The sequence below is a fragment of the Mustela nivalis genome (genome assembly GCF_964662115.1).
Source record: "Mustela nivalis genome assembly, chromosome: 17".
Lineage (NCBI taxonomy): Eukaryota > Metazoa > Chordata > Mammalia > Carnivora > Mustelidae > Mustela > Mustela nivalis.
In genome coordinates this window covers 14,265,418-14,291,236 of record NC_139036.1, presented here as the reverse complement: position 1 = coordinate 14,291,236, position 25,819 = coordinate 14,265,418, and the positions used below count along the sequence as shown (strand labels likewise).

The following is a 25,819-nucleotide window of genomic DNA, read 5'->3' as shown; positions in this document are numbered from 1 at the left end:
CGGCTCACTGAGTTCAGCCTTTCTGCGGCCTTAACTTCAATGTCTATAAAATGGTCGGTTCTCTAAGGGTCCTTCTTCAGCCATAAAGTAGATCCCCTGGCAGGATTTCTTGGAGGCAAGTTGAGCCTGGGGCCCGTGACCGTTCTGGTTGGGAAGACACAGGCCTCATCTGCCCCTTGTACCTCGAAGCCCGTTGTCCCGCATTTGGGGCCCTCAGACTTGGGCTGTGGCCCCCACGGAGCTCTTGTGCTCACTGGGGTCATCCGTCCTGCCCTTTGGATTTCTCGCCATGCAGGAGTCAAGTCTTTGCACGATATTATTGCTGGTCCGTTGGAGACCACCTCTAGGTTCATTTCATTGTGTGATGCGTCCCTTTGTCTCTCCAACCCCTGCTCCTTGTCGTCCCTCCCACCCCGCTGCCCAACTAACGCTCCCGCTTAAGAAAACTGAACTTTCATCTATCGCTTGGTTTCCAAGCAGAGCTGGAGTTTATCTCATGCTGTTCCTTATCACCTTAACTGGGCCTCGTGATTGTCCCCGGGGCTAGAAGTGCTCTTAGCTCACAGCTTTTCCTGGGCTACATGGACTGCCCCTCCCCCTACCATCCATTCCAATGCAAAGGAATGTTATGGGCATGCGCGTGGGATATCCAAGTGTGGGGAGAAGGATGGTGTGATGAATGAAGGCTGATGGTTCAGCCTGTGAAGCAAGGAGGATCCCACCTCACAACAAAGCAAAGGAGGGGTCCCTTGCCTGAAAGATCCAACTCTAAAAGGCTAATTGCATATACTGTTTATAAGAGGGGAAGCCAAGGGTAAATGTGGGTCGATAGCTTTGTGATCATGGGATGGGAAAGATGAATCTCAAATGTCCCAACATTAAATATGTTCCTATGCATGACAGAGAGAGAGAGAGAGAGAGAGAGAGAACACGTCTGTACAAAGCAGAGAGCAGAGGCTCTGACTACAGAAAAACAGATTTCTGCTTCTGTGCAGAGGAGAGAGCAGAGAATCTGACTACAGAAAAACGGATTTCTGCCTCTTGAAGGACAATGCATACAAAAAATAACAAATGACAGACGTGGAAAAAAAATTTTTTTTAAAGTTTTATTTATCTAAGTAACCTCTACACCCAATGTGGGGCTCAAGCCCATGTCCCCAAGATCAGAAGTCACACGCTCTTCCGAGTGAGCCAGCTGGTGCTCCGAGAAAATATTTTTGGTAACTGGAAACAACAAGGACAAATGTTGTTGAAAGAAACTGAAGAAGACAGAAACACATGGAAAGGCCTCAGGTGTTCACGGGGTGGGAGGCTTAGGATTGCCGGATGGCAATCTGCAGATCTCATGCCATCCCAAGCCAAATCCCAGTGGCCGTTCTTGCAGAAATGGAAAAGCCAGTCCTCAAATCCATAGGGAGACACAAGTGGCCCCGAATAGCCAAAAATAATCTTGAAAAAGAGGCGTTTAAAGTCAAAGGACTCACGCTTCCTGGTTTTATTTATTTTTTTAAATATATTTTTAAAGATTTTATTTATCCACTTGACAGAGAGAGAGAGATCACAAGTAGGCAGAGAGGCAGGCAGAGAGGGAGGGGGAAGCAGGCTCCCCACTGAGCAGAGAGCCCAATGCAGGGCTCAATCTCAGGATGTTGGGATCATGACCTGAGCTGCAGGCAGAGGCTTAACCCACTGAGCCACCCAGGCGCCCCTTGCTTCCTGGTTTTAAAACTGACAACAAAGTTATAGCGATCAGCACAATGTGGTGGCCCCACGGAAGAGTCACATAGACCAACAGAATAGAATTCAGAGTCTGTGGCCAGCTGATTTTCTTTTTTAAGATTTATTTATTTATTTTAGAGAGAGAAACAGAGAGCAGTGGGAAGGGGGAGAGGGAGAGCAATTTCCAGGCAGACTCGCTCAATCTCATGACCCTGACATGGTGACCTGAGCCAGAACCTAGAGTCAGACACTCACCGACTGTACCACCCATGGCCCCCGCCGTTGATTTTTGACAAAGTGTCAAGACCACTCCATAGAGAAAAGAATAGTTTCTTTATCAAATGGTAGTGCGATAGAATGAAGATGGGCCCCTATCTCACACCATAGGCAAAATTCATCTCCGAAAGGATCAAAGATCTAAACTTAAAAGCTAAAACTATAAAACTCTTAGAAGAAAATATAGAGGTAAATCTTCATGGCTTTGCACTCCACAAAATGTTCTTAGATATGATACCAAATGTGCAAGTAACAAAAGGAAAAATAGATACATTCCATCAAAATTAAAAGTTTTGTACATCAAAGAACACCATCCGGAGAATGAAAAGACAGCCTACATAATGGGGGAAAATTTCTTCAAATTATGTTTCTGATAAGGGTCTATAATCTGGAATCCATACAGAACACCTACACCACATCACCAAGAGAGATAATCCAATGTAACTATGGGCAAATGATTCCAAAGCGGATATACAAATAGACAACAAGCAATGAAAAGATGTTTAGTATTATTATTCATTAGGGAAACACAAATTGAAACCATAGTGAAATATCCCATCACACCTCCTGGGATGCCTGTAATTTTAAAATATGGGAAATAGTGGAGATGCACAGGTGGCTCAGTCGGGTAAGTGTCTGTCTTTGGCTCAGGTCATGATCCCAGGGTCCTGGAATCAAACCCCACATCGGGCTCCCGGCTCAGTGGGGAGTCTTCTTCTCTCACTCCCTTTCTCTCAAATAAATAAATAAATAAAATCTTAAAAAGAAAATGGGAAATAGTAAGTGTTGGTGAGGATGTGGAAACCTGGGAGCTCTCCTAAGTGGTTGGTGGGGATGTTGTTGCAAAATGGTGTAGCCTCTGGGGAACAGGGTTGACCAGTTAGTCAGAAGGTTAAACATCGAATTACCATATGAACCAGCAATTCCACAGGGAGCTGTACGCTCCCAAGAATGGACAGTAAGTGCTCAAACAAACCCTTGTCTGAATATTCATAAAGCATGATTGACAATAACAAAGTGAAGACAACACATACGCCCATCAATGGAATAATGGAAGCAGGAAATATGGTATGTATACGATGAATATTATTCACCCGTATAAAGGAAAGAGCTACATACTACAACACGAATAACCCTCAGAAACATTGTGCTATGTGAAAGAAGTCCATCATGAAAGACCACACTTTCTGAGGTTCTATTTATGGGATATGTCTAGAAGAGGCGAGCCCAGGGGGACAGAAGGCTGGTTGGTGGCTGCCAGGGGCTGGGGAAAGGAGGCAATGAGGAACAAAGGGAGTGGGATTTTCCCTTGGGTTGATGAAAATACTTTGGAAGCAGAAGTCATAGTTCTGCAGCACTGGGAAGGCACTAAATGCCACTGAATTGTACACTTTCAAGTGGTTAATTTCATTGCATGTAAATTTCAGAGCAAAGCGTTCCAATAAGGAATCTGTATTCGCCACTTTCAAAGAACACCTGCAAGCCAACTAGAAAAAAACTGGAAACCCAATAGAAAAATGGGCAAGGTACATGAATGGGCTCTTAATAGACGGGAACCCAAACTGACCGACGAGTGTATGAGATGGTGCTGGGGCTCGTTAATAACCAGAGAACGGCCCGCTAAGACATCAGTGGGGCCCTCCTTTCTCCCGCCAGACTGGAGTGACCAGGCGTGGACAACAGCCGTTCTTAGTGGGCATGGGGAGCCCCTGACTCGCCTCCCTCCCGGCACTCTGCCCTTCCTTGCCCCTGAACAAAGAGAAAGGGAGAGAGAAGCAACAATGAACAAATGTAAAAGTTGTCACTTCAGATTTGCACCCCCCTCCATTTATCTGTGTTTTAGATATTTCTCTTTAATGTTCAAAACAAAACAAAACAAAACAAAAAAAAGATCCAGTGAGAGTGACTGGCTGAGGATGGGTATTTAGAGGAAGATTGTGACAGCTGGCTAGGATTGTGTGTGTGGACGTGTATGGCAGCATGTGTGCCTGCAAATGACATTACTCAGTGCATCAAGTGTGAACTCTGGCCTGCGAACGGCGAGAAGACACAGGAGAATCAGACTTTGTGGAATGAGAGAAAGACACACACGCAAAGTGCTCCCTCTGAGGGGATCTCACATGGCTGTGGTTGGGGACCTTCCAGAGGTGAGGTTCTCCCCCAGGGGAGCAGAGGTGGAAGGAATCTTGTCGCTGCTTCCTGCAGCTTAGCAGGAGATCTATGGACCCACAGCCAGGGGGTCCTGATGCCAGGACCCACAGCCCCTCTGCTCTTTTGTCCTTCCTCCTGAGAAGCAGGAACATGTGATGCTGTGTCCTTTTCCTGTCTTTCTGTCTCAGACAGCAAGGATTCCTGCCCCTTATGCTTCCTCTAATCCGCAGACCTTCATTTCCTTGTCTAGGCAAGAGGAAGCCCCAGCGGTCAGTGGGGTGAGGAGTGAGGTGGGGCAGAAGGGCATTGCCTTATTTCCACCATCCGGGGATGCCTGCCTTTTAGGACTTCCTGTGTGATAGCAAAGGGCTGTTCATCATTCTCTCCACTGGTCTGTATCTTAGAGATCTCTCCTAAAAAAGGAAGAACAGAACAGTCACTAAGCCTCCCTGGCTCAGGATGGGTATATCGAGGATTTTGAAACCCAGCTAGGATTCTAGACGTGAATGTGTGAGTGTGTGAGGGGGTGTATGTTAGTGTCTCCCCCTGCCTCCCCAAGAATGGGTGCAGGGATCATGACAAGGATTATCAGAGCCCAGACCCTAAGATTGGCCAGGGACTTGCCACATACCCCTCCTCTGTCCTCTCCAGCAGCCCCAACGGGTCCTCACTTTGCAGAAGAAAAAACTGAGGCTCAGGGAAGTGAGGCAACTTGCCCTAAGTTCGCACGGGCAGCCAGGGGCAGAGCTGGGATTTGAGCCCAGGTCTGGGGCTTTCCTGACCTGGGCTCAAAGCTGCCAGAGGATAGGTCTTGTTTGCATGGCTTGCACTAGGGATCCCTAATACGCAGGGCACAGCCCACATGGCCCATCCTGGCAGCCCAACCCTGGGAGGTTGTCTGTTGCTCCCAAGATTGAACAAAGCAGGGGTCCTCCCTGACCCGAGAGGAGTCAGGTCCTGTGTGCATGACCTGGGGAGCCTCCCACTGCCCTAGAGAACACGGTGACATAGCACAGCTCATCAGGGGCAGGCCTGTGTGAGCCAACTGGGTCTACCTCATAGTTGACATTTCCCTGGCAAAGCTTTTGTTCTTAGAAAGAAAACACAGGATCTAGGGCAACTCCAGCTGCTGTGTTTAAATGCCAGAGTTCATTTGACCTTCGGAAGCAGAGAAAATTGTCATGTTTCTCACAAACATTCCCATCTCTTCTCAAGGGAGCCCCGTTATTTACAAACACAGCAATTCTACAATGATCATGACTGCCAGGCAGCACTGTGCAGGTTGCGTACTACCTAACTCTAGGGAGAATGCCAATCTGTGTAAAAAGTACCCTTTAGGTGTTGCACAGTGCCCAACCTATGCAACAGTGCATGGCGGCCCTGAGCCTCCAAAAACATTTCCACTAAGCAGACAGGTGAGTGGGTCCCCTGAAGCTTTGAGAGGATGGTTGCGCTTACCTTCTTGTTGATATACATCCCCTGGAGCAGGAGAAACTGACCAGTTCTACACAAGGGACCTGGAAGTGGATGGCTCACCCTCACTGATGAACATTGTGCATGTCTTCAGCTCAGTATCTCACTTAGCTCCCCCTCCTCCCACCTCACTCTGATGTTCATGTTCCAGACTTGGCTTGTGTTACAAGTTTCTGCAGCAGCTCTTCTCCTGTACCTGACTCTAAAATTCTTGAAGGGACTTTGGGTTACTTGGCTCCTGTGTCTTCTGCCTCCTCTCCCAGTCTCCACCATCCCACTCTGCCACGACCATGGTCCCAGCTGCTCAGGCCCTCCCTGAGTCCTCAGTGTCCTTCCCTGGCAGGGTCCAGGTGCAGGAAGTCCCGGTGGCCGTACCTGCAAGATGCACTTGGGTCCCCTCCTTTCTCACCAGCCTACCTCCTACCTGTCCTGACCAAAATCATCCCTCATCTGATGGGGCCTCCAGCCTCCTCCTTGTCTCCTTGCCTCAACCATGCCCCATTATGAACCCTCCTTCTCCTTGGGGCAACAAGAGGGGCCTCTAAGAACTTAAATCGAGAGACACCAGACATCAAACGTCACCTACTGTGTTATTCCGCATATGTGAAATGTCCAGCAGAGGCAAATCTGCAGAGAGAGAGCAGGTTGTTGGTTGCCAGAGGCTGGGGTGGGGGGGAATGAGGATGGGGAGGGACCACCCAGTGGGTTCAGGCATTCTTTTTGGGATGGTGACAGCACTGTGGAACCAGATAGAGGTAGCGATGGCACGACACCAGAAGTACCAAATGCCACTGCATCTGTATATCGAGAACATGGCCACGGGGAATTTTATCGTAGGTGGATTCTGTCACAATAAAAATAAAATTAAATCAGCCCACTGATGAAAACCCTCACCGGCTCCCCAGATGCCCTCACAATAACCCAAAATTCCCAAGTCCCTGGCCCTCATTTGCATATTCCCAGGCTCCTCCTCCAGGTCTGGGCCTGGCAGGTCCCTCCCTTATCCTCAGACCATCTGGGGCTGCCTCTTCCCCACCTCTGAGCCTGAGCCTGCCCACCCCCGCACCCATCTCCTCTGGGGCAGGACTTCCTGGTCCACAGTTTATGCTTCCCTTCACCCCACTTCCAGTTCCCGGGCCCTGTTTGCTTCTGAGCTCTCAACATCACTTGAAAGGATCTGGTATTTATATCTTGACTTGCCGATTCCCTCTCTCCCCCTGAAAGATTCATCCATGAGGGGCAGGGGCTTTCTCTGTATCTCTGCAGCTGACTCCTGAGTGCCGGGGACAGAGTTGTGGTCTTCGTGGGCCAGCTGGTGGGAGCTCCGTAGCTGCATGGGCTGCTCCTGCCCTTGGGGCTTCTGCCTGCTGCCTCCCAGGGGCCTCCAGAGGGCTGGTCAGCCCTTGTCCCCCTGGGGGCTTGCCAGAGTGGAGCCCAGCTTCCTCTCTGCCCTTCAGAATCCTTTCTTCTTCACAAGATTCATGAGCAGTGTTGGTTTCCGCCTGCTGCTTTCTGCTTCTCAAAATCCTTTGGGGCTTCCATGCCCCTCCCTGCTTATATCTGTGTCCTTGAACTTGCAACTTCCTCTGAGTTTGGGGTGAGGCTACCCCATACCTATACACTCGGCCCAGGTGGTGGACTAGATGGTAGGGAATGGAATGACCACAGCTGATTGTGCAGGTCATGGGGTGGGAGGGGGAGTGGGAGGGGCAACCCTGGGACTTGTTCTGAGATGTCCCTGCCTGTTACTCAGGATAGTTCCTAAGTTGAAGATCAAGAATGTCTGTACTGTGTCAGCTGGTATGGCTGCCTCTATACGCCCCAAAATCTGGATTTTTGGACTGGACCCAAAAGTTACCTTCTCAGTGAAGGGAACTTTTTACTTAGCATTGCACCCCACAACCCCCTGGTGCCTCGCTTTTTTTGTTTTGTTTTGTTTTGTTTTGTTTTGTTTCCAGAGCCCTCCTCACCATCTGATGCCCCCATGTTTTAGCCATTCATCTCTTTGGGACATGTGAGTCCCATGAAAGCAGGGACTCGGTGCCCCCATAGCCTGGATCCTGGGGCAGCACCAGCTCAATCCATCTGGGAAGGGAGTGGAGATTTCCTAGTCCATCACTTCCTTTTTTGAATTGTTGGTGTGATGCTCAGAAATGGTCAGAGAACAGCCAGGCGGCCACCCACGGGCTCCTCCAGCACTCAGTGCCCTCTGGGACTCGACTGTCTTGCCCCCTGCCCAGATCCCTGCTTCCTGCTCCTGAAACCTGTCACCCGGCTGTACATTTATCAATCTTGGTCCATTTTGTTTCCGGCGAACCTACCCATCCCTCTCTTTGGCTGCTTTGAAGTGAATCACAGACATCATATTATTTCATTTGTAATTATTCCAACATTTACTTCTGAAAGGCAGAGGCTGGGGGTACCTGGCTGCTTCAGTTGGTAAAGCACGGGACTCTTGATCTTGGGGTTGTGAGTTTGAGTCCCATGTTGGATGTACACTTACTTTAAAAAAAAGAAAAGAAAAGAAAAAATTTTAAAAGATAAAGATTCTGTTTTTATCAAAATAACTGCGTACACAGTAGCTGCTGTTGCTTGGTTGGTTTGGATTGGGGTCCAAATAAGGCCCAGCATTGTAATCAGTGGACATTCATGTGTCTTTTTCTTTTTTTGAGAGAGAGAGAGAGAGAGTGGGAGTGAGGCATGAGGGAGGCTGCAGAGTGAGAGGGAGAGAGAGACGTTTGGCCCACATCTTCCAGCACAGTGGTCTTCAGACACATGGTCCGTGGAATGGGGGCCTCCAACAGAGGCGTGTTTAAACACTTTTGTCTCCCCAAGGTGGTCAGCCTAGAGCGGGAGTGGTTTGGGAGGGTCCAAGGGAAGAGAAAGCCGCTGTGGGAGTCAGTGACACCCACAGAGGTGGGTGGGAACTGGCAAGTTAGGGTGCTGCTAGGTGTTATGCTAAGCATTTTAACATTAGTTATCTTATGATAAGAACTCTATGAGGAAGGAAGTGTTATCGACATTTAACAGATAAGCAAACTGAGGCTTAGGACGATCAGTGATTTACTCTAGTCACTAAGTGGTAAAGGTGTAATTCATACTGAGTTCTGGGTGATTCTAAAGAGGATGCTCATAAGATAGAAACTGCAATTGGCAGTTAGAAAGAGATAACTGACTCTAGTGCCTTAAACAGATTAGGGATTAACTTTCACGTTAAAGCTGACTGGAGGTAGGGTTGAGGGCTGGGCTGGCGGCTCCACAAAATTACCAGAGACCCAGCTCCACCATCCTCAGTTTATGGCTTCCATCTCCATAGCCACCTCATGGTCCAAAATGGCTGCTGGAGCTCCAGCCATCTCATCTGTTTTATAGGCGAGAAGAAGAAAAAAGAGGCAGAAAGACCTGACTCCTAGTTTAACTGGCTCTTTAAAGAGGGTCTTTCTTAGTCCCACTCAAAAGCTTCCACATCATTGGCCATCCCAACTATGAAGGAGGCTGGGAAGCGTAGTCTTTTAGTTGGGCCACATTGCTGTGCAAAGACCAGAGCTCCATAGTGAGGAGGAGGAAGATTATGTTATAGGCCCCCTTCCACCTTGCCTCCCCCGCAGAGGAGCCATATTTCCATGCCTTCCAGTCTCTCCAGCGACACATGTATTACTGATGGGAGTCACTCGAGGCTTGGAAAGTCAGTCACCCACTCCCTTCTGGACTGCTTTGCTGGGGGACACAGGTGCAGAGAGGCCCATCTGGGCCACGTGCTGCTGACGGAAGTGTTACATTCTCACTGCTCACCCTTGGCTGTGCCTATGGTCTCCTAGGGGACCTGCTGTGTGTAGAATGTGCTGTTTTGTTAATTATGCCAGTGGCTCTTTGGCGTCCCGCTGACTGGCTGGTGGTTTAGAGCATGGATGGCAGTGCTAGAGAGACCTGGATTCAACCCTTGGCTCCCCCTTTTGACCACTGGCAAATACATAATTGTTCAGGAATTTTCCATTCCCCTACCTGTCAAATGGGCATCACAATGGTTACACACATGCATCCAGGATTTACTCCGTCCCAGTACTTCTGAATACTCTGCACACACTAATATACTGAACCTTCCCAGTGAGCCTGTGAGGTAGGAACTACTATCATTCCCATTGTATAGATGCGGGAACTGAGGCACAAGGCATTTAAGTGTAGCTGGGGAATGACCCAGCTGGGAAAGAGAGCTGATCTGACCAGAACTCACATTCTGGACAGTACTGCAGGCAACTCTGTGAACCTCTGTTTCACTACATGCAGAATAAAATGGGGGTGATAACAGTACTTCCTTGGGCTGACCTGAAGACCTAGCAAGAGACCGATGTCATTATGTACTCCATTTAGTACCTGGTGTGTAGCAGATGCTGGGCGCATGTTGGCTGATACTACCCTGTTTCCTGGACTCCTTCCCTGGATTCCCACATTTGGCTAAACACTGTCTGCCTGGCCACTTATAGTTCCATTCCCTCTTTTGGCTATTTTTATTTCTATTTCCTTGGAACTCTAGATTCAATACGTGAGCCTCAGTGGTTCTTTGCAGCTTGCATGGAAAGGCCAGGGGCTTTGGGGAGATGAGACAGCTTCCCAGATGGGAGTAACTGGGAATGCTGTGTTTATTCTGCTGGAAAGCACTGACACAGCTGCCTTTTCTCGGTGAGTGACCCTGGGGACAGAGTCGAGCTTTGCCAGAGTGACCAAGATGGTCACTGCTGGGAGAGGCCATCTGGACAGGGTGTGGAATTTCTGCTGAAGGCTTCCTGGGAAGAAACGCCAGGACGGAGCCACAGGCAGATCTGGGCAATTAGGCAAAGGAGCCAGGAACCTTCCTGCTATTTTATCTTCACAGAGGCTCAGGCCTGGAAGAGGCCAGGCATGGTAGCCCTCTCTTGGTCTTATGAGAAGGGGACTTTCGGACAAAAATGGAGATGGACAGTGTCAGCCAATTTGCCAAGACCTATTCTCTTTGTTCTAAGAAAACACTGATTGGTTTTTTAAGTCAATGGTCTAAGCCAGTCATGGCCATTTTGTTATCAAATTTCCCAGCGTCTCATGCTGATCATATGACCCAGATCTGGCCAGTCAATCCTAAAGTGGAAAGTCTGCTGGGGACATTTCTGGGAAGCTTTTGCTCTCCTGATGAAAAGAGACAGGAGTACCTCATGTGGCCCTTGACCTTTCCCTCACCATGGGCTTGTCCTGCACCCAAGTGTGAGGACTAGAACAATAGCAGTCATCTTGTGACTCAGAGGCCAAAACCTCAGGATGGAAATGAATTACGTTAGGGAAGGTGGAGTCATGGTCCCTGATGCTAGCCACTACCTGCTTCTAATTATGTGAAAAGAACCCTCTATCCATCTGCTTAAGCCTCTTTTGGTTGCATTTTGTTTTTTGCAGGTGAATGTGTTCCTTCCTTTCCAAAGTCAGTTTAAACCCCACCTGAACGTCCACGTGCCAAGCTTAGCAAAAAACGACAAAAGAGCATAATGGGGGCAGAAGGAATTGCTCAGAGTCACCAGGGATCTTAAGGCTCGGTCAGCCCTAAAATTATTGAAGGGGACTTTTGTCTTCCAGCTTTCACATTTCGGCTGACCCAGTCTGATGTTAGTTTAAAAAGACGAGCGGCTATGACAAGTAATCCCCGGGACTCAGGAGACGGCACAATGAAGATGTAGGGATGGTTCATCTTAGTTGGACATGGGCTGGTGGGAGGCAGCGAGCGCACTGGGTCCGCTTCCCACAGACATTCAAGGACCTAGACCCCTTCTATCTTGTGGCTCTGCCTTCCTCTAGGTCTTCCTCCAGGGCTTCTGGGTACTCTCATTCAGCAGGGAGATGGGGAAAGAGAAATGAGGGTGGCACATGGGAGGGTCTTTGCTTCAGGCCTGGGAGCAATGACATCACTTCCTCCCACATTTCATTGGCTGGAACTCGGTCATGTGGTCATACCTAACAGCAAGGGGGGCTGGGAGATTGAGTCTCATTGTGTGCCCAGAGACCCTGTGGAAGCCTGCACTGCCCTTCAGAGGTGGTGGGCAGCAGAGTCCTTTGCTTCTCTCTCCGACGCCCTTTCTACAGTTGTTTCTTCCCATCTTTTGTTCTACTGTGTCCCAGCGCCTTCCATGTAGTAGGTGCTCAGGAAATTGCACGAACGGAGAGATCTAGCAGGACATGAAAGAGCTGAGTCGGAAAGGATGCCCTATACCAGCCGGACAGGACTGGGGTCTGGTTTGTGCAGGAAGGAGCCATTGCAGGGTTTGGAGCAGGGAAGTCACTTGCCGTTGGAGTGGAGGCTCTGGAAAGGGTGGAGGCAGGGACGCCAGCCATGGTGACCATCCAAGTGCAAGCTGATGAGGCCTGAGCATAGCTCTTTCAGAGGAACAATTAATATGGTTGTTGATGACTGATTCGTTGTGGCAGGGAGGGAGAACGCAGGGAGGAGTCTGGGTGGAGCAGGGAGGGCTAGCCTCGGTCTTGGACAAGATATGGAGGGGTCTGGAGGGGGGGTGGAGGGGTAGGTGTTCAGACGGTGGAAGGAGTCTGGAGCCTGAAAGGGAAGTTTAACTGAGAAATAGAAAATTAGGAGTCATTCATGTGTAGTGCCTGGAAGAAAAATCAGGTAATTCTGTTTTTCAGAAGCTGGTTGTATTTATGCATACGTACAAGGCAGCAGCCGCAGTGGTGTTTAGAGAAGAGCAGCTTTTGTCTGGAAAAACATTCTAAAGGACTCTTGATTGGGTGAAAGGTCTTAGGCTTGCCTAGACCCAAGCTCGTAGGGGAAGGAGTGCTCCACCCCCCCCCCCCAGAGATGGGGAATGGGGGTTTGTGAAAACGCTGTAGGGCGCTGGAGCAGGACCTTAGGGCAGGGACAGGGGTTTCCTTGGGGGCCAAGCCTGACACCCTTGAGAAGCAGAGATGGCCAACATTCCGTTTTAAATGAGCATGTAATGACCCTTTCTCTTAGAACTCAACAACAGAAATGCAAATAACCCAAATAAAAACAGGCAAAGGATAGGAACAGACCTTTCTTCAAAGGAGATAGACAGATGGCCAACAGCACAAGGAAAGATACTTAACTTCATTCATGATCAGGGAAATGCAAATTGAAACCACAATGAGAGGGGAGCCTGAGTGGCTCTGGGTTGAGCCTCTGCCTTCAGCTCAGGTCATGATCTCAGGGTCCTGGGATCAAGCCCCCCATCAGGCTCTCTGCTCAACAGGAAGCCTGCTTCCCCATTCTCTCTGCCTGCCTCTCTGCCTTCTTGTGATCTCTGTCTGTCAAATAAACAAATAAAATCTAAAAAAAAAACCCAACAAACCCACAATGAGACACCATTTCCCAGCCTCCGAGGATGGCTAGTATCAAAAAGACAAGAAAGAACAAGTGTTGTTGAGGCCGTGGAGAAGTTGGAGTGCTCATGAGCTGCTCGTGGGAGTGTAAAATGGCAGCCACTGTGCAAAACGGTCTGGAAGTTTCTCAAAAGGCTAAGTATAGAGTTATCCTATGACTCACCAATTTCACTGTTAGAGAGCGCCCAAGAGAAATGAAGTGAATCCATTAAAAGACAACAATAACGACAAGCTGGCGGGCGTCTGGCTGGTTCCATCAGTAGAACATCTAACTCTTGATCTTAAGGTAGTGAGTTCAAGTCCTACACTGGGTGTGGCACCTACTTAAAAAAAAAAGTTTAAAAATCCAAACTTTACATAAAATGTACACACAGCATTATTCATGACAGCTAAAATACAGAAACAGCCCAAGTATCCATCAGTGGGCAAACGGATGGACAAAATGGGCTATGACCATACGATGGTGTATTACTCAGGTATAGGAAGGCACGAGGTACGGATACATGCTACAGCATGGATGGACTCGAAAACATGCTAAGTGAAAGAGCCTGGGCACAAAAGGTCACACTAACTGCATGAGTCTTCTAGAAGATGCAGATCCATAGGGATGGAAAGTTGGTTACCAGTTGCCAAGGGCTGGGGGGCAGGGTGCAGAGCAATAGCTGATGGGTACAGGGCTTCTCTCTGGGGTGATGGAGAAGTCCTGGAATTAGATCATGATAACGGTCACACAGCATCGTGAATGTGACTCAAACCACTGAACTGTACACTTTAAAAGGGTTAAAATAGTTCTTTGGGAAAGACACAGTGGCTGCTGTAGGGAAGGTGGGGTCACCTGTTCCTGCTGCCCGCCTGTCATCGCTTCTTAAGATACCTGGAAGACATCCGTGGGACCCGAGGTGGCAGTTCACTGAATCTGAACGACTCTAAGCAGAAGCAATGGGGAAAGTCTTTGGAGAAGATACGAGCTGACTGGGTCAGAGGCTCCAAGGCAAAGAATCCTAGTGTGAAGGGACCGGCCTACCAAGACTGTGAGAATCACTCCAAGAAAAATCTCCCAGTGCTGAAGGTTCTAAGATTTGAGATCTGAGCCAGATGAGGACCCACGAACGACTCATGGATTAGCACCGTCTCTATGTGCTGCGCAGCAGATGCCCCACCCCAACCCTTGGTAGTAAGCCAGCGGTCAAGGTTGAAGTCACCATCACAGATGGTTCAAGTGATTATCTATTGTTAAAAAGTAAAAGAAGATAAGGTGGTTAAAATAATGACATTTATCTCAATACAGTTTTTTTTTTTTTTTTAAATTAGGCTCCATGCCCAACCTGGGGCTCAAGCTCGTGACCCTGAGATCAAGATTTGCAAGCTTTACAGCTGAGCACCACCCCCATTTTTTTTTTTTTTTAAAGTATGTGGAAACTCTCTGTACTCTGTGCTCACTTTGCCAAGAAAGTACTCTAAAGTGTACTGATTAACAAAACAAAACACAAAACATGAAGCAGCCAGGAGGAGATGAAATCTGTGCCCCTGGGTCCCATGGTACCCCCTGCAAGCTGCTAGGCGTTGGGAACCCTCCCCGTGAATTCACTGTTGTGGCCACCAGCCTGCACCTCCCCGGCCCCTCTGTGTTCATCTCTTCCTCTTTCTGAATGACTGAGTTTCCCGTAGGTCTGCAGAGGCCGCCCACAGAGGGCTGGTCAAAGGGCCTGTTGCCTTTGACCCCATGACAAGCCCATGAGGAACTCGAGGCTCGAGGAGGTCGGGACATTTGCCCAGGATGAATTCGTGGGTAAGTGGCAGAGCTGGGATGGGACCTCAGAAGGGTCCGGCCCAGGAGAGGGGTGTCATTGTGAGGTCAGGTCCCAGGCAAACCTCTGAATTTGGGAACAGCTCACCCATGGCCCTGGAAACACAGACCAGACACTAACACCCACGCCCCCATGAGCGCCTGGGCTCTGTAGCTGGCCTGTCATTTAAAAGTGCTGGTTTTCAAAGGCCTGGGCTGAAGCGGGGGAGATAGGCTTGCTCTGAGTTTTCCATGGCCGGTGGGTCACTTTGACCTGGTCGGCCCTCACCAGCAGGCACTTAGCCGTCTGGTCCCCAAGGAGCCTATTCAAGTGCTCACCTGGGGGAGTCCAGGTCAGAGAGGGGGCAACTCAGGGACAGGGCAGAGTGGTCCTGGGGGCCATTCCCCTTCACCTAGGACTGACTCTCCTTTCTGTTCATTAACCTCCAACTGTCTAGTCCTTGAGGGTGAGGTGGTTGGGGTCTTTACTGGATCCGGAGGGTCACTACTTATGGTAACACTAGCTGCAGTGGTGGACAGTGTAATATAACCAACACGGGACTAAATACTTTCTGTGCTCTGGGCGCTGTTCTGAGAGCATTTTCACCTTTGAGCCTCACAAGCAGCTTATAAGATCAGTACGGTATGATACCATTATACTGATGAAGCAAAGGCCTGCAGATGCTTCTAGGAGCTACCCAGGCTAGTCCTCAAACCCAGAGTGTATCAGTCAGTTCTTGCTATAGTATTGCTGCGTAACAAACCTCCCCAGACTCCAGGGCTCACAGCAGTTGTTTATGCTCGTGTACGGGTCTGCAGGGGTGAGGGTAGGTTGGTTTGTCTAGTTTGAACTCGGCTGGGGGCTCTGCTACAGTCTGGGGTCAGCTGGGCCAAACTGAGTTCAGGTCTCCCCCACGTGTGTTGGTTCTGGGGCCCAGGCTAAAGGGGCGGCCGTCACCGAGGATGTGTGCTTCTTGCGGGAGGTCACGAGAGCACGAGAAATCAAAGCAAACCACACGAGCTCATTTGAGGCCTCTGTTTAGGTTATGCCTGTTCTCATCCTGTCAACCAAAGCAGATTACACAGGCCCAAAGTCAATGGCACAGAGCAGTCTGCTCTACCCACGATGTGAGGCCCAAGGAGGGGTGAAGGCTAGACCAGGAGGTGGCCCTGGGGTCCTCTGTAAACACAGCTTGGATGCCAGGACTCAAGGACGCAAGGACCAGGCAGCAGGGCCCCCTGGTGACAGGCTGGGATGACTGTCCCCCTGGGCCCTGCTGAAGCTGGCTGTGCCTGAGCTGCCCCCGCTGCCTGCCCCAAGCTGGGCTATAAAAGCCCAGGGTTTATGAAAGCAGGAATAACACACCAGCAGCCAATGACAGACCCATAACTCAGAAGACAGGACACAGACCCCGCACACCCCTCCGAGGAGAGATCTGACGCTCCCGGTGATCAAAGCTCACGCTGGAGGTCCGAGGTCACTGCAGCACTATGGTGACGCTCTGGCCCCTCCAGGCACAGCCTGTGGGGAGTCATGGGTGACAAAACCTATCCGAGGGGCCATCTGCACAATCCTCGGGGATCTCCCCAAATGTCAATGCTGTGAAAGACAGAGTCAGAGTAAGGGACTTCCTGCATCAAAGTCAGATGTAGGAGGTGAGTGATGGACCCCGGAGCCTGGACCTCATGCAAAACACAGCATGAAGGATGGTCTCAGGGTAATCGGTGAGATTCGCATGTGCCCTATATGTTAGACACGCACCTGTAGCAACAAGAAACTTCCTGATTTAGGTCATTGTTTGAGGTTTTGGAGGAAAACATCATAGTTCTTAGGAAATACGCCCTGAAGTATTTAGGGGCAAAAAGTCTGCAACGTACTTTCAAAAGGTAGATTTAAAAAAAAAAAATTACAGGACACCTGGATGGCTCAATCGGTTAAGTGCCTGCCTGCCTTAGGCTTAGGTTATGATCCTGGGGTCCTGGGATCAAGCCCCACGTTGGGCTCCCTGCTCTGCTCCCTGCTCCTGCTCTTTTGCCCTCTTGGTCTCTCTCAAATAAATAAGTAAAATCTTAAAAAAATCATTACATATAAACAGATAAAGCCAACACTGGGAGACGGTCATTGGCAAACCTAAATGGAGGATATATGGGTTTATGGTACCATTCTTGCGCGTTTTGGATGGGTTGGAAAATTTTGCAGGTCCAAAACGTTTTTTAAACCCATAAAATTGACAGCAGCCTGATTCATTTCATTAAGTAATTTCAAGAGATGGCTGAGTCAGGCTCATGAGTCTTTGAAAGAAGGCACAGGAAGTGCATCGGTAAATAGGGCAAATCAAACACTATTCCAGTCAGAAAGGAAAGCACACGGGAAAATGTCCAACATCACAAATAATGGGGGGGGGGGAGAGCCAAATTAAATAAAGCATAATTATTCAACTATTAATGTTAACTGTTTGGAGTAATCATACTCTAGGCTGACGAGTCAGGGAGATGGAAATTCCACCTTTATTCACGGAGTCACTAACCTTCACGGGTTTATGTTTTTACTGACACATAGCTGAGACACAGTGTGACATTAGTTTCGGGGGTACAACACGGCGATTGGACAAGCCTGTACATGACACCTTGCTCACCCCAAGTGTAGTTACGGTCAGTCACCCCACAGCACTACGACAACGGCCTTGTGCTGTTCCTTTCATCCCCGTGACTTCCTCACTCAGGAGCTGGAAGCGTGGTCGTCCCTCTCCCCCCAACCCTTTTGACTCATCACCCCTCCCCCTCCCCCTCCCCTCTGGCAACCATCATTTTGTTCTCTGTCCTTATGGATCTGTTCTGTTTTCCTTTTTGTTGGTTTGTTCATTTGTTTTGCCTTTTAGTTTCCCCATAGGAGGGAAATCCTATGGTACTTGCCTTTGTCTGACTCCGTTCACTCAGCACAATGCTTTCTAGGTCCCTCAGTGTCGTTGCATGTCGTGCAGAGGGACAAACCTTCAGGAAGAGTTTTTTTTTTTTTTTTTTAAAGATTTATTTATTTATTTATATGTATCAGAGAGAGAGCTACATAAGCGGGGAGACGGGGAGAGGCAGAGGGAGAGGCAGACACCTTGCAGAGCAGGGAGCTCCATGACTCAGGGCTCGATCCCAGGACGCCAGGATCATGACCGGAGCCCAAGGCAGATGCTAAACAGACTGAGCCATCCAGGTGCCCCAGTCCTTAGTTCTGACTGCTTCTGGCCCTTGCTTTCCTGTCTCCTTCCTGGGCATAGCCCTGCTGTGCAGTTTTCACGGTAAGGTAAAGAGCTGCTGATGCTCTGGTCCCCTTTGAATGCCTTGGGCAGGGACTGCTTGGTCCTGCTCTGCTGGCCCCGCCGCCCCGTTAGGGTCTGAAATGCTCAGTGGGCTCAAGGCTGTGCCTCCCCCCCCACCCCCACCCCATGTCAATGGGAAATGCCATCTTCTCCCGGAGTCTGGACACTCGCCACTCCCCGGCCACTGTGGCTTGACCGGGATTGGTCACCTGACCTAGTCTAGCCAGGTATAGTGCTCATACCATCTGCTGCCCTTACTAGTCCATGTGGAGCCCACGGGATCTCATCTCTGGGGTTTATTTATTATTACTTTTTAAGATCTTATCTGTAAACAATCTCTACATCACACGTGGGGCTCAAATTTATGACCGGGAGATCAAGAGTCACCTGCTCCACCGACTGAGGCTGCCAGGCGCCCCTCATCTCTGGGGTTTCAAAAACAAATGTATTCTCTCCTTTCCAAACATGGGGAGATGTTGTAGTCATCTTCTTGTTTGCTAGCTTAATCCCAGTGTTTGGGAGGATAAACTATGGGATCTCAATCCCTTGAAATGTTTTGAGATTTGCTTTATGCCCCGGTATATGGTTGATTTTGGTAATTGTTGTCTATGACCTTGAAAAGAATGTATGGTCTGCACCTGCGAGGAGGACAGTTCTGAGGAGAATGTGGGAGAAAGTTGGTTCATCATGTTGTTCAAATCTATGGCCCTACAGGGTTTTTCCTACCTTTCCCCTCAGTTCCCAAGATAAACATTCTAACCCATGAGATATATTTATTCTTATGAACATCTAATACTCATCTAAAACCCTTCATTTCTTCCTGTGTTCTTGGGCTTCTGATTGGACTCATTTTCCTCTTACCTGCTGGTGATGAATTCTCTCAGCCTTTTTTGGTCTGAAAATATTGTTACTTTGTTTCCACTGTTGAGGGATAACTTCCCAGGGCTAAAATTCAGTCTTGGCCTTCCTTCACTCATCGATTCCTTTGGTAAATTCGATGAGTGACTGGTACAGGTGCTGGGTGTGTGCCAGGTGCCAGAACTGCAATGGTGGCCAAAACAAGAAATGTCCTTGCTCTCCAAGAAGAGAAGGGAAGAGTATATCTGACAGGGAACAGGAGGTGCAAAGGCCCTGTGTCTGGAAGCAACTGGCAAGAGATCAGCATGGCGGGAGTACAGAGAGCAAGAGCTAGAATGGTGGGCTGTACCTGGGCCATACAGGACCTCAGGGTGTGGGGGGGACATGGTGAGGAAGAGTGCTTTGCCTTAGTCCTTAGGGGAGTAGGCAGACTTCTTAGAGAAGATGAAACTTATCTGGACCTTGAATGATGGATGTGATGAAAAGAAGCAGAGAACGGAGCAGAAGCATGATGCGTTTTGAACACTGAATATTTGAAAAACTGTTGAGCCTGCCCTGGGCTGCGTGCTGGGTTTTCTTTTTTTTTTTTTTTTTTTAAGATTTTATTTATTTATCTGACAGAGATCACAAGCAGGCAGAGAGAGAGAGAGAGAGAGGAAGCAGGCTTCCCGCCAAACAGAGAGCCCAATGCGGGGCTCGATCCCAGGACCCTGGGATCATGACCTGAGCTGAAGGCAGAGGCTTTAACCCACTGAGCCACCCAGGCCCCCCTGTGTGCTGGGTTTTTGATGTTATTTCCTCCGTCCCAGGGAAGCAGGATTGCATAGTGGGAAAAGGCCGTGTGTGGCTTTGGGCTGGCCAGCCTGAAACACATCACTTACTCAGCAGTCTGACCATGGGCCAGTCCCTTCCACAGAAGTCAGTTCCCTTACCAGGAAAGCTAGAATAACACTGCCCACCCCACAGGGCAGTTTGGGGGCTTATGCAGGGAAATGGTGCTGAGAGCTGAGCTGACAGCTTTGCAAGAGCTCGAAAAGCTTAGCGGTTTGTTTCTCTGGGTAGAATTTTCTCTTCTGCTGAGAGACACAGAGGTAAGTCAATTGCCCCAGACCCACAGCCAGAGAGTGGTGGGGTAGGGACTTCATAACTCACGGGTTGCTTTGATTTCCTACTCACTGATCCTGTCACACACACCCCCCCCCCTTTCCATAGGCAGGGTCACTGAGGCTCAGAGAAGTGGTTTGCCCACGGATACCCCAAAAGTTAGGAGTGGTAGAACAATTAATTCATTCACTCATTCTTTCATTACTTAGTGAGAGCCTGCTTCATGGCAGGCATGATCCAGGTGCCACAGAGAGAGAGAGAGTTGTGTATAAAGGCATGAAAAAGTTCCATCTTCAAGCTCACATTCTACCCCAGGGAGACTGACCTACAGGGCATGAAGAAGTGGGGGAGGGGATGCAGAGTGTAGGGGGTGGTTGATGTTTTCCACAGGCCAGAAAGGTGATACTGGACTGGAAGGAGGGGAGGGAGGGAGGGAGTTGGGAGGACTTTGGAGGGAAGAGCATTCCAAGGTAGAATGCTCATCATCTGTACAAAGGCTCTGAGGTGAGGGTGTGCCTGGGGTGTTCCTGGAGCAGCAAAGAGGCCAGTGTGAAGGCAGGGGTTGGCTGCTCCGTGCACCACGGAGGGGTCGGGGAGTCTTAGCCAGTCCCCACTTCTTGCTGGAATTGCCGGGGCCTTAAATGGCTGGATTCAGGTGAGTCTACCGCTGAGCCCTCTTCCCAGCCATAGGAAGTTGGGGGGGGGGGCTGGCCTCCTTTCTGACTCTGGGGAGGAAGGGAGGGTTTACTCATTATCCACAGCTCTGTCCTGCCCCAGCTTCCTCCCGGCCTCCTGCTGAACTTGCTTCTCTCCTATTCCTGGACCCTCCTTGGGCCAAGGGGTGGGCAGTGGGGCCTGAATATAGGAGGGACGTGCGGGGCATTATGGCTGCAAACCCATCAGTAACCCATGGTTACTGATAACATGCTCCTTGTGTACCACCTGCCACTCCCACTGCCACCCCCGCAAGCTGTCTGCTCATGCTGGATTCTCATCTCATCTCTCCTGGGAACTCAGTGCACCCCTGAGCTGGGCTGGCCTTAGACGCCAGCGTGCCCATGAATGTTATGAGTGTGACCGCAGTTGTGGAGTCTCAGTTACATTGCAAGAGAGGGAGACAAACATTTATTGAGAACCTACTGTGTGCTGGGCACGTTTGCACATATTGCTAACTCTAATCCTTATTTCAGCCTTGCTCGAGAGGTATCGTTAAACCTATTTTATGGACAGTAAATGGATTCAGAGTAGGGAAAGGTTTAGGTTTTACCCAAAGCCACCCGATCAGCAGATGCTAATTTTCGTAATAAAAGCCCACTATAGTAATTCCTGGGGGCCAGGCAGCCAGATCCAGTGCCAGTGGAGGCAGGGGGAGAGGGAGGGAAAGGCAATGAAGAAATGGCTTTTAGTTTTGATCCCCTCAGAGCAAGTGTCAAATTCCTGGCCAGAGATGGCAGCAGGAAATGTTTGCCCTGGAGCTACCTGGGAGATAGTCTGTGATAACGGCTTCCCATTATCTGAAGAATAATCAAGGGGAAAGGAGAGATAATTCGGAGGTTAGAAAGGAGCTGTATTTGTTAAACCTTAGGAAGGGTGGCTTTGAGTCTGTTTCATGAATGAAACACTGTGTCCAAGACTGGAGCAGGCTACCTCAAGAAGTGGTGAGCCTCCTGTCACTTGAGGTATGTAAACAGAAGTGACTTTGCTACTTGCTAGGGATGCTGAAAAAGAAATATTCCAGCAGGAGAGGTTGGCTTTGACGATCCTAAAAGCTCTCAGACCTGGGAGTTTTCAAATGGCCCGGCAGAGACTTCTGCCCCAAATTATCTTGGGCAGGAGGCTTTTGATCTGAACCACTCCCATCACATTTGAAGCTGCAGTCTGCCTTCTCCAGATCTGGGTGTTTTCACAGAAAGGGGCAGGGGGTGGATTCAGGGTGGAGAAGTGGATTCCTCTAGTTGAATCAGTTCTGGTGTGACCTCTGACATTTACCTTTCTTTGTTCCCAGATACACCAAACAGACACACAAACTCATTTTTCTGGCTTAAAAAAACAAGAGTGGCCAGGAAGGTCAGGAGACAACTGGGGCTTGGGGAAGGTAGACATGGGGTGGGGGTCGTGGGGAATGCCCTCCGGAGCACTCTGCCTTGACGGGCTCCTCAGAATTGACTCTGGGTCTGGCAGGCCCTGCCTGGGCACCCTGAGAGGGGGAGCACTCCTGACTCTTGCGACAGTGGTCTGTACGCAAACCAACTTTTCAGCCCCTACTGTGTACTCAGCCCTGTTGTGCCCAATGGTCATTACTTCACATGGGTCAGATGTGTACTGAGTTTTACTGATGTGTATTTCCCTTTTCCTTTTTTTTGGTTTGTTTTTAAAGATTAATTTATTTATTTGTCAGAGAGAGAGAGTGCACACGCAGAGGGAGAGGGAGACGCAGACTCCCTGCTGAGCAGGGAGATCCATGTGGGTCTCAATCCCAGGACCCTTGGATCAGGGCCTGAGCTGAAGGCAGATGCTTAACCAACTGAGTCACCCAGGTGCCTCTTCCCTTTCACTTCTGAGGAGAATGAAATTTGCCCCTAGCCAGAGACCTAGGGCCTGCTTCAAAGCCAGAATCCTTCCTGTCCTCCCTATCTCGTTGGTGGGCTGCCCCACCCAAAGGATGTTGTAAATGTTGGGCTATCTGTAAAGGGGTCAGAGAAGGGACAAGCACACTGCGACTGCCCAGCAAATGCTGGAGGATGTAGGTACTCAGGGCTAAGCTTGAGAGAAGCGAGAAGCAGGGCACCTGAATGAGGAAGCTGCCCACCTTGCAAAAGTCCAGCCTGGGCTTGCAGCTGGCTGGGAGACTGCACAAATCTGGGACTCTGAGTCTGTTTTCCCATTTAAATTAACACCTAGTTGCCAGAGGGTTTCTCTTGGACCTGACCATCTAAAATCCCACCTGCTTTCCTAATCTCCTTCCCTCCCACTCTTCTTCCTCCGCCACTACTCCACAGATGATAAGCTGTTTCTGGATTCTGTAAGGACGCCTAATTCTGCCCTGTCTCCTGGCCTTTGCACTGCTGGTCTCTTCCAAATCTGCCCTGGCCCTACACTTCCCAGGTCTTGCACCTTCTCTCCAATCGTGCCTTCCGCAAGGGGATCCTAAGGTGCTTTGCCTTACCATCATCTGACCTGGCCCCCAGTTTCTTTCCATCACAGTACTTCTCCAGCTTATAATCCTTTATTCATGTTTTGTCTCTTCTGTTAGGAGACAGTGAGGGCAGGGACCTGTATTGTTCCCTACTGTACCCGCAGCACACACTCGAGTTCAGCAAGTACCCGGTGAGTGAACCAGAGAATGAATGAACAAAGGAGTGGAGGAGGTGTCTCTGCCCGCGCCAAAGAATAGGGAGGCCGTGGGGGCGGGGGCCTAGGGTCCCGAGGAGTAGCCTCTGCAGGAGGCTACAGGGTGTGATCGGCCTGCACCGCCTCTGGCCAAAAGCAAATCTCAGAGGGGGGGCGGGGGACCCCGAGCCTGGGCCAAAGTCCAAGTCCGCAGGGGGCTGCGCAGAAAGCTACTTAGACCTAGGACCCGCAGCCGCCGGCTCTGAGCCCCGTCGCCAGCCAAAGACAGGGAGGCCAGGTCAGTTGGCGGGTCGGGTCCGGGAGCCGGAGAGCGAAGGGTCTAGGGGAGAGTCCCCTCGGAACTGGCGGTCACCGCGGCGTACGACCCTGGGGCTAGTAGCTCTCGGCTCCTCGAGATACCGTCGCGAGCTCCAGGACAGTGGCGGCTCGCGGGGACGGGGAACTACGTTTCCCAGAAGGCCGAGAGAAACTGGGGTCACAGGGAAAGCGCCCCGGGCGGCACAGCTTCCCGGTACGACAGGGCAGGTTTGGGGGGTGAGTCGGCGGCCGCGAGGCCCCGGCGGAGGCCCCCTAGAGGTGGCCGGGCTCGGGGCACGTGGCGGCCGGGGGCAGAGCTGATGAGCAGCTCTGTGGCGGGGCCCGACTGCTGCGGAGGCCTCGGCAATGTCGACTTTAGGCAGGTACGGACCCGGCCGTGCGGCCGGGGAAGCGGGGAGGGCTCGCGCGGCCGGGTGGGTCTTCCCGCCAGCAGCTGCCGAGGCAGCCAACGCCCAGTGGGCGGGGCTCCTGTTGCCAGGCAACGGGGGGCGGGACGGGGCGGGGCTGCGTGTTAGAGGGCGTGGCGCGTGTGTGTGCTCGTGTGACGGATTGTGTGTGTCAGAGAGTGAGTTCCTGAGTGTGCATGTGTGCGCGCGCCTCTGGCATTGTGTGGTCAGAGTTGTGTGTGTTTTGCCTGAGTGGGAGGGTGTGGAGCTGGAACTGGGCGTGGAGGCCTGTGAAGGAGGCCGAGCAGGTGTGTTTGGGAGTGTACGTGGTGGCAGCATGTGGGTGCGTGGGAACTGCGGGGCCCCGGCCGCAGTTCCGTCCCCCTACCCGGGCTTGAGGCCAGCTCTGCGGAGGAGGCCAGAGACAGGTTTGCGCCCGTCCCCTGGCCAGAGTTGGCGTCAGTACATCACCTCCTTCCCGGGTGGATGGGTGGAAAGAGTGGACGACCTCGAAGCCTTGCGCCAGGATGGGGTGACGGGCCCTGCCGTCTGGAGAGCCCCCTGTCCCGGGCGGCGGACCCTTGGCAGACTCATAGGCCAGAGGGTTTGTCTTTTCCTGGTGTCTCTCCCCAGGCCCAGGCTCCCCTTTCCAATGGCTCGTCCTCTCCTGCATTCTGCCTTCTATCGGAGTTCCTTTTTCGCACCTTTCCATCTTCGTCATCAGTCAGTGGCTCTTCGTGGAGCCTGGGAGCTCCGTCGCTGCCTGGAGCAGCCTTTCTTTAATCTAGAGCGTTTCTCCCCTTTATTTATTCACTGGTGACAGCCAGTCTTTGAGACCAGCCTGGGAGCATGGAACATTCTCTGAAGGGAGTAAAACTGGTCAATGTTTCAGAGAGTAGCTGGCAGAAAGGTGGGATGGAAATCCCTGTATCTGTGAGGAGGTGACCTGTGGTCTGAGACCTAGTGATAAGCTCTGGTCAGCAGGGACAGCAGGCCAAAGGCCTGAAAGGCGGGGGTGTTTGTTCAAGGAACAAAGAGAAGGCGAGCGGCTGACCCTGAGAGAGTGCAGGGTGAGTTGACATTGGTAAGTGGGAAGCAGGAGAGAGGAAGAACAGCTTCCCTCAGGTTGATGGTATCTCATGGAATCCTTAGAATCTTAAACCACAAATGGCCATTAGAGAATCTCTGGGCCCACATGGTCAGTGGTGGGACTTTAGGTGTTTTCTACCAGAGCAAATCTTGGATGAAAAGAGCAGTTGGAATGCCAGGGGGACCCTCAGCATTGCCTGGCTTAGGGAGTGGTTGCTTCCTGGATGAATGACTCTATGGGGAACGGTAGGTCACCATTAACTTGAGGTGGGACGTCCTTGAGCCAGAGGCCACAGTGCAAGGGGACAGTGGGCCCAACACAGGCCCAGTGGAGTGTTAGGGTGCTGCAGGGTCATATGAGCAAAGGCCATGTTCTAGATCTAGCAGCAGGAGTAAGAATCAGCCATGGGGAGGGGAAGGTTAACTGGGTTTACGTGGGACAGGCTTTTCTGCTTTCTCCCTTACTCCAGAGTGTGATGGGACTGTGGGGTTGGAGAGAACTGGGAGTGCTCCTGGGACTAGGTCAGGGTGACCCTAGCTGACTAAAATTCGGTTTTTTCCCACTGCTGCGTTAGTGGGCACAGTTAAGCTTCCTGTTACCAAAGGAATTTTTTCTTAACAACAAC

General features: G+C 50.5%; 1 protein-coding gene across 7 annotated transcripts in view; it reads left to right on the top strand.

The window, feature by feature from the left end:
- Positions 1-14,673: 14,673 nt before the first annotated feature.
- PEMT (phosphatidylethanolamine N-methyltransferase) overlaps positions 14,674-25,819 on the top strand; it is an 84,981-nt gene continuing 73,835 nt past the window's right edge. Inside the window, exons 1-2 of one of the 7 annotated variants that reach the window (XM_082707671.1) lie at positions 14,734-14,779; positions 23,303-23,376. Coding sequence is in view for 4 of the 7 variants with exons in the window: in XM_082707672.1 (XP_082563798.1) it covers positions 24,302-24,412 (111 nt within the window). In the remaining 3 variants the exon portion in view is untranslated. Of the gene's footprint in view, positions 14,780-19,820; positions 20,037-23,302; positions 23,377-23,442; positions 23,678-23,876; positions 24,081-24,224; positions 24,413-25,819 lie in introns of those variants that run through there. The other 6 variants (XM_082707678.1, XM_082707675.1, XM_082707673.1 and 3 more) reach the window with 6 other exon arrangements.